We start from the raw sequence: 7949 nt of genomic DNA, 5'->3' as shown, positions 1-7949 counted from the left end.
TTCAGTGCACATTTATATGTATTGATATATTGTCAAATCTTCATTTTTAGCCAAAGTTCACTTTCCTTTTGCTTTTGCTAAGTACAGTTTAATAATAAAAAGACATTTTATACTTTCACTCAAAAAATGTCTTTGGAATATTTCTTTAAAATTGTGTGAATATTTTTTTAGTGAATTATGAAAAGAAACTTTGAACATATAAATGGAATAAATAAACTCTAGATGGTAAATAGGATTATTATTGCTGAGATCTTTATACAAAATCTACCACTGGCCCGCTGTGTTCTAAACACAAGATAAAGTCAACATATACATCTCTGTTAACAATATTGCAAATTTTACAGATGGCTTTTTTCTTAAAAAAAAAAAAGTGATGAAATTTATGTTAATATATGCTTCCTAACTAAGATGACATTGTCATTTCTTATGAAGAAATGACCCTCTACATGAACTGTGAGCTACATTTTATGAGGCTACAGACTCGGAGGGTAAATGTTTCGAAGAAGAGATGTCCTCATTAGATAAACAGGTAACAGCACTATTAGATGAGCCCGAGTCACATGTACTAGACACAATACTTGACGACAGAGAGGATGAATCACAGCGACCGCTCCCGTCTGAGTAAGACTCCTGGAGTTCATAATGAGAACTTTCACCGTTAGTTTTCAGTTTCTTCTGAACAGGTTCCTCTGCGTCATGTAAGCCGTTCACAGCCACTGATGAAGAACTTGTAGCAGTCTGTTTACGCTTTTCTGGACTGACCGTAACAACAGTCGGGGACGCCCCCGATACGTCCAGCTCCCGGGGCTCGATACGTACAGAAGATGCCCCCTCTCCGTCTATGTGGTGTCTTGCCCCCTCTCCGTCTAAGTGGGGCCTGAGATGATTACGTTTGGGGTCACCATAGATGAGAGAGTGGACAGGGCTGGCTGAACGCTCTCTTGTGGGGGCTGGTACTGGACTCTCCTGGTCATCCAGGAACCGCTCCATGTAATCTCTAAAATAAAACACCAAGCTTAAATACTCCATAATTACTGACATCAACTATTTAAATCAATAATATATACAAGAATATTTTTATTGTAAAAAACTTCAGCAACCTTTCTAAATTAAAATTTTTACTCCTATCATTTAAAGCAAATCTGATTTCCAATGCATCTGATACATAAATTTAATCACTTAAACTAAGATCTTACGTTATTCCTGGATGTAAAACATATTTTCTTTTCTCTATCCTGTTTTTGTTGGCAAACACATCATGTCTCTCTGTTTTCTTCCACAGATAATAAAACTGTACTAGTTCTCCTACTGATCTGGTCTTCACCTTCAAAGCAAAGAATGAATATCATGTAGTAATTCTTATTAAAACAGTATCATCTGTTAATGTTATACTAGTAGATGTTCTAAACATCCCATCTGCAATCACCGTTCTAAAAAGTTAAAAGCTTAACTTGATACAGGGATGTAGTATCGTTTTAAAAAGTGGGAGCATCATCAGACTGGGGAAAATTTTGGACTGCCTATTTTGACAAAGGAAGGGAAATAAATCTCCAAACCCAAAAATCCTATTTTGTAAGGGGAATTGAGGGGTTCATGTGCTTTTCACAACCAAATTTTTAATTTCTTCATATATTACTACATGAGCCTTTCACTGAACATTTCCTAAAGAAAAACACAAGAAAAATATGGGACTTCTGCTACTGATCTGTAAAACCAGCAGATATTCCCATTACTAACCAACCTTGTTTTGCTGAATGAGGTAGAAATCTTTTCCATATGTTCGGAGTCCGTTCTCAAAATTACGACATTCTTCCTCGGACCAAAGGCTCATAGGATCTACAACACAAGGAGATTATTTTACTTTCTTAGTTCAGAATATATATACATGATATAACTCCATAAGATTCAGCAGATTTGTCTGACAGAACTTGGGTTGTGATATAAATTTACCTGTGGGTGGGACGGCCTGCATTTTCCTCCTCCTCAGAGCTTCCTCTATGTTATGTCCACACTGAAGTAACATATACAAAGCCTACAAAAGAACAGAAGTAATGTAACAAGAACAATATTAAGGTTTTTCCCACATCTTTTCTGAATATTCTTTTTCTTTTTACTGTGTCACATTCTGTATATAATAACCAACTATTACTCGAATCATCTTTTATTTGTGATTTGTCAGTTTGAAATCAATCCACAACTAATTTTTGCGACTGAGAAAGCATTTTTTTCCAAAATAAAGAAAAATAAATGGTGCACAGGAATAAATATTTGTGAGCCCCCATGGGTAGAGAACTGGCCCCCTGTCCCATTCTGTATATATAAATCAATATAACAGTATGAAGGATTGACCCCCCACCCACTCACCTGTTCGTCGTCCCTGACATGAGCCCCAGTGGGTAGAGCACTGGCCCCTGTCCCATTCTGCATGATCTGGTTCTTCACTTCCTCTAAGTATTTCTCCACAGCTGTAACAGAAATAGGTACATATTTATCTATACAAGTGTAACTTACAAGTTACGTCTTCTGAAGACTGTCTTCTGTAAACCAACTATCATTCGCCTCATCTTTTATTAATGATTTGTCAGTCTACGACCGAGGAAACATTCTGTATGAATCCTTAGCAAAATGAACGGTTCGCTGCAATTAATATTCACGAATTAAAGGAGGTTGTGGAACTCTCATAAATTTCTCGCACATGAATAAAAGTTAGTTTACAGTAATTATCCAGAAAAGAATACAAACCTTCCGGGTCTTCTATCTTTGTGGGATCCCATAACAAACGATCTTCATTTTCATATGCTACAGAAAATCAAATAATGATTTATTTGTAAGAAAGCTAAGGTTACATTACAAATTTTCAGATAACCCCCCTTCCTTTAGAGTTTTAACCTACATCTTGAAGTAAAATTATTGACTGTATTGTGCCAAGTTCATGAATTATACTGTTGTGCAAAGTTTATCATGTTTATAGATTATATTGTTGTTCTATTTTCATGGGATATTTGTTTGTGCTGAGTTCATATTATTATATTGTTGTGCTAAGTCTATGGATTATATTTTGTTGTGCCCACTTTATGTGATCTTTGTTTCAGTAGCCTTACCCGGTGCATCGCCGTATTTACAAAGTCCGTCAGGAACCGTGGCCTGGTAGTCAGATCCAACCTGGATTGTCTGTGAAAAACAGAATGTCAAAATATACTACTATAATTAGGGAATATAAATATATTTTCTGATACTTTTCAGTGTGAAACTCATCTTCATTTACATCTTCATTAACTAGGAGTAATATAAAACTAATAGCAACCAGATGAAATGATTTTTTTACAGTAATTGTTAAAGCTACCTTGTAGTTAATACAACTGACCTTTTTCCAGTCATCCATGGGTTCTATAGGGTGGTAATCTAAATCCTCTTCTGATTCAGAGTCCTCATCACTACCCTCCTGACTCTTAGCTGTCAACAAATAAACAGAAAATATAAGTAAGTCAACAGGTCATGGAAAGAAATAAATATTATAATACACATACATATACACCAAATGTAAAATAGAATGTTTGGCCATGCTTGAAGATGACATGCCTATTGAGGGGTTCTCTTTAAAACTAAGGAGCCTAACAGTCTGAATAAAGGACTTTAATAATTCTTGAATGAATCTGCTTTCAACTGAGAAACCTAGCTGCCATAGAAATTAATTAGAAATTCTACACTGAAGTACATCTGAGAAGTGTAAATTCATGAAAAGAGGACTTACTAGGGATTCTACTTACACCTGAGGAGTCTGGCTATCTGAGAAGAGGACAGTAAGGGGTTCTACTTACACCTGAGGAGTCTGGCTGTCTGTGAGGAGGACACACTACTGAGGAGTTCATGTGCTGTGGTCTCTTTGTCATCATCGTCGTCGCTCGTCTTCAGAATGTCTCGAGCGATCTCGTCTTTGTCGAGTGTGAGATCGTGGTTACTGAGGATCTCCTCCTCACTGCTGGAGCGAGTGTCCTGTCTCTCCTCGGCCACCACTGGTCTGGGCCCCCCTCCATAGCCATACATTGCCAGCAGGTCCTCCAAAGGCATCTCCCCCTCCTGTTTTAACAAAACATACAAAGTAATTTGATTTTTCAATTCAGTTTATAATTTAATAAAATAAGCTTTCATATATATCTGCTACTGCATTTTTGTTCTGTTAATAATGAAAGATAGTGCATATCCTCTACTCCTAGGGCAATTTTAGATTTAGTTTTCTATCTTCCTTCCACAGAAATACCAATGAAAACAATTCTATTGATATGAGACTAGATCTTTGACGAGACTTACCTTTTCTAAATCTCCGAGTTCATCACAACAGCTCTCCCCACTGAGTGCTTCTTCCTCCTCCAGTGTCTGTTCATCGTCGTATTCATGGACTAACATGTCAGCGGAAGGATCAAAGTCTCGATCTGTGTCTGCACAAAAAGAAAATGAAAATCCTTTATGTTTTACATCATACACCTTTGACCTAATTAATATTTTTCTGACCTAAGAAGCACACATAGTAATTTGACACTTCTGTAAACAGAGCTACAAAATATTTGTTTAAATGAAAGACTCTAAAGTGTGATGGTGATGGCAAAGTCCAATGGTCTGCGCCATTGATGACTCTGATGACTTGCTGTTGGTACCGACACCAAAGTCCGATGGCTCGTTTCCGCTAAAGTGTGATGGTCTGATACGCCAAGGTCTGATGCTGTGGAGACACAATCAATATTTATGATGTCACAATAGGCTGACATCATGAGGTTTTCCTGCATTCAAATTCCATTGATTCAGTCTTCGCCTTGCATGCAATTTTACTGATTTTGCTTCTTGTTTTCGCCCATCAGGGCTATTAAGGATAGTCCTTGCACACCATTCAACTGATAAAGATTAGTCTTTGGACACTATTAGACTGATAATGTGTTTCTTCCTGCCCACCCAAGAGATTTTAGGGTTAATCTTCGCACACTATTGGACTGATTTGGGTTAGTCCTGCACCCACCCAAGATATTTAGGTTATAGTTGTTACATATTTTTGACTGACAAGTGTTAGTCTCGCACCTCTATCCAAAAGATGAGCTTTAGTCTTTGTATTTATGATATTTTTTATTTAATTAAAACAATTGACCCTTGGCATGGTGGCGGGTGCAGCATCAAAGTTAAGTACAGCAGTACTATGACGTCATAAATGTTGTTTTCCACACCACCAGACTTTGGTGTGTCAAACCATAATCGGTTTGGTCGTTAGAAGCTCATCAGATGCTACTAATCGATTATAAAATAAATGTCGCCGACATCGCACAAAAAATAAAATTGTCCTACATATATTATCCATCCAAGAGCAAAGAGCTTTGTCATGTTCAAGTCACTTAGGACCAACATGTCATACTTTTTCACAAAACTTATCCATAGACTTTTATTTTATGGTACAAAGGAAAAAAATATGTTTGTTTATCTTTCAACGTAATTAAATTATAGGGTAGGTACAAGTAGGCTTTTTTTTTTTTTAAAAAAATTTTATTATTTTAACTAATTATAAAGTAACATTAATGAAAAAGATACATGTTTTCAATGCAAGGTGTGACTTAACTTATAATAAAAGGTACCCAAACTTCTCTCTTTATAAAAAAAAGTAAAATAAATTCCCTGGTTGAAATCTTGCACATCACAGTTTTATATAGTCACACTTGCTTTAAAAATGGCCAAAAATTTTTTTTTCCACTTTGTATAAAAGAAATTTCAATTAACATTTTTGAATATTTCAATATGCCATAAAAAAAATACATTTTGTGAATAAAACTTGATAATCTAAATAAGGATATGTATTATGTCTTTACTATATCAAAGATTACTTATTACTGTGACTATAAAAAATTGCTAGGTTGAATGAAATATTTTTATTGAATACATGTACCCTTATGGTTGTACAGAAGAACACAAGTAATTTGATTACAGAAATAAAATTTTATCACAAAATACAAGACTTTGAGTGTGTCAAACAGGACTTTGCCTGCTGTTTGTCATGTTTACTTACTACTACGTACCTAACCCATTACACAGTCATTATAAATGCCGCCAAAACACTCTTTATTAGCGTGATTCATTGTGATATGCAAGGAATTGACCAAATGCTTCAATAACCAGGTCGGATCTTAGAAAGTTTAAGAAGTTTGGATGCCATTCTATCAGGAACATTATTTATACACGTTTTTGGTTCTATCAAACTCTGTACGGCATGCTGCCATAACATTACATGATCTAAGTCAATGCGATGCTTTATAAAGTGTATCTAAGTATATGTCTTCAAACATTTTCTTGATAGAGAATCTTTACAAATGAAATTAATGACTTAAAAATTGACGTTTTCAAGCCCAAATTTTCTGTGACTTAAAATGCGAGTGTGTTTTCATTTTTAGTCACAAATGAACAATTTTACAAAATCAATTGTTTGGTCGCAAATGCGACCATTTTAGTCGCAACTTGGAGCACTGCATCATGGGACAAAAGCATTAAAAAAATATTTAGGGTCGGCACTATAAATTAGGGTCGGTTGGGAAAGCGGAAACAAACATATTTTTTTTCTAGGTCTCATGAGGGCCTAAATTTTAAGTTTGGTTTCTGAAATTTCATTGGGTACCCTGTGGTAAAATAAGTAGAGTGCACTGTAGCTAGTTAGAATAATCTAACTGTGTCTCAGGACAAGCCCTCACCACAATTAGAATACCTCCCATATACTTGCAATGTCGCAAAAAATTGCAGAATTGCTCTGAAACGATCTTGAGGAATACAAAATGATTTCACTGAAAATAACTTCCAAATTAATTATAACAAACCTTTTTGAGGTTGTGTATGCATTTAAACCTAAAATATAATCCAAATAAAGACGAAAATTCAACAAATTTTTTCAACATTTTTCTCACTTCAAATTTAAATGCCATGTTTACGTTTGGAACATGTTTACGTTTGGAACTCTCTCGACTGTTTGTAGTTAATACATTGAGTACGAATTATTGCCAATGTTCATTTTACTACATTGCTAATACACACAATGAATTCTATCATTACACAGGTCCGTAGGGCATTTATCACTTTAACGAAAGAACATTCTATCTACAATGTAACAGGCACTTGTTTCAGAAATGCATGACATAGTATAATATCTGAAACAAGTGCCTGTGATTTTCTTAGTTTTTTTTTTTTTTGGTGTGGAAATCTGTCGAATCTTCTTGATATAACAGCAAAAAAGGACAAAATGTGTGAAATAACCAAAATTTGTAGTTTTCTCTATCCTTATAAAGATTTTACATTAAAACATAAAACATGGAATAGTTCTCAACAGTCATACTAAGGAAAGGAAGGGGGTCATATATTCATAGATCATTAGACATAGAATGAAAAATTTCACTATTGTACGAAAATGCTTACCTGGGCTGCTGGACTCACTTGTACCAGCCTGAAAAGAAATTAAAAATAATTTTAATCACATCTCAACGACAACATAAACATGGGGGAAACCCTATATGAACCGAATGACCGCCGCACTCTAAACAAAAATCCAATTTCGCGCCAGTTAAATCTTCAATTTTCCCATCAAAAACTGAAAAATATCCGACAAAATTTACAGAATAAAAAGATGAATATTAGATGTTTTTAAATACATATGCATCGAACATTAGAATGGACTAATAAGTGGCCATTTAAGGGGAATCCATACAGATATTAACAATATTCCAATAGATACCTCCGCCATCTTTATCAAAAATTATGGGATACGCTAATTTTGAATGAAATCGAGGCTAGAATCAAACCGGATGTCAAAATTCTTTGTATGCGAAACGTTTATTGGCTAATTGATTTTATTGTCCAAGACCACTTTTGTACATATTTTTAAAGAATAAAGTATTGACACTTCATTTAAGAACTTTTTCTCAAATATTGAATGA

The 7949-nt window shown here is 35.0% G+C and overlaps 1 protein-coding gene across 1 annotated transcript; it reads right to left on the bottom strand.

The window, feature by feature from the left end:
- Window positions 1-363: 363 nt before the first annotated feature.
- LOC134247818 (mesoderm induction early response protein 1-like) lies at window positions 364-7801 on the bottom strand. The gene is made up of 12 exons (XM_062730215.1): window positions 7748-7801; window positions 7432-7459; window positions 4309-4436; window positions 3819-4077; window positions 3365-3453; window positions 3102-3171; window positions 2743-2799; window positions 2365-2465; window positions 1951-2032; window positions 1742-1836; window positions 1197-1324; window positions 364-997 (listed from the first exon to the last, which is right to left on the bottom strand). The coding sequence occupies exons 1-12, from the start codon at window positions 7754-7756 to the stop codon at window positions 466-468; spliced, it is 1578 nt and encodes a 525-aa protein (XP_062586199.1). The 5' UTR covers window positions 7757-7801; the 3' UTR covers window positions 364-465.
- Window positions 7802-7949: the final 148 nt, after the last annotated feature.

The sequence above is a fragment of the Saccostrea cucullata genome, unplaced genomic scaffold (genome assembly GCF_032062105.1).
Source record: "Saccostrea cucullata isolate Sc308-1 unplaced genomic scaffold, CSIRO_AGI_Scuc_v1 ctg295, whole genome shotgun sequence".
NCBI lineage: Eukaryota > Metazoa > Mollusca > Bivalvia > Ostreida > Ostreidae > Saccostrea > Saccostrea cuccullata.
Note: the sequence above shows the minus strand (reverse complement) of the source record. Positions and strands in the feature narration are given on the sequence as shown.

Bases quoted from the DNA above. Each gene is read 5' to 3' on its own strand.
- LOC134247818 (XM_062730215.1), bottom strand. The intron at 4,437-7,431 runs GTAAGCATTTTC...CTTTTTGTGCAG, and splicing joins AAGTGAGTCCAGCAGCCCAG to ACACAGATCGAGACTTTGAT. The intron at 3,454-3,818 runs GTAAGTAGAACC...ATTTGTTGACAG, and splicing joins GACAGCCAGACTCCTCAGGT to CTAAGAGTCAGGAGGGTAGT.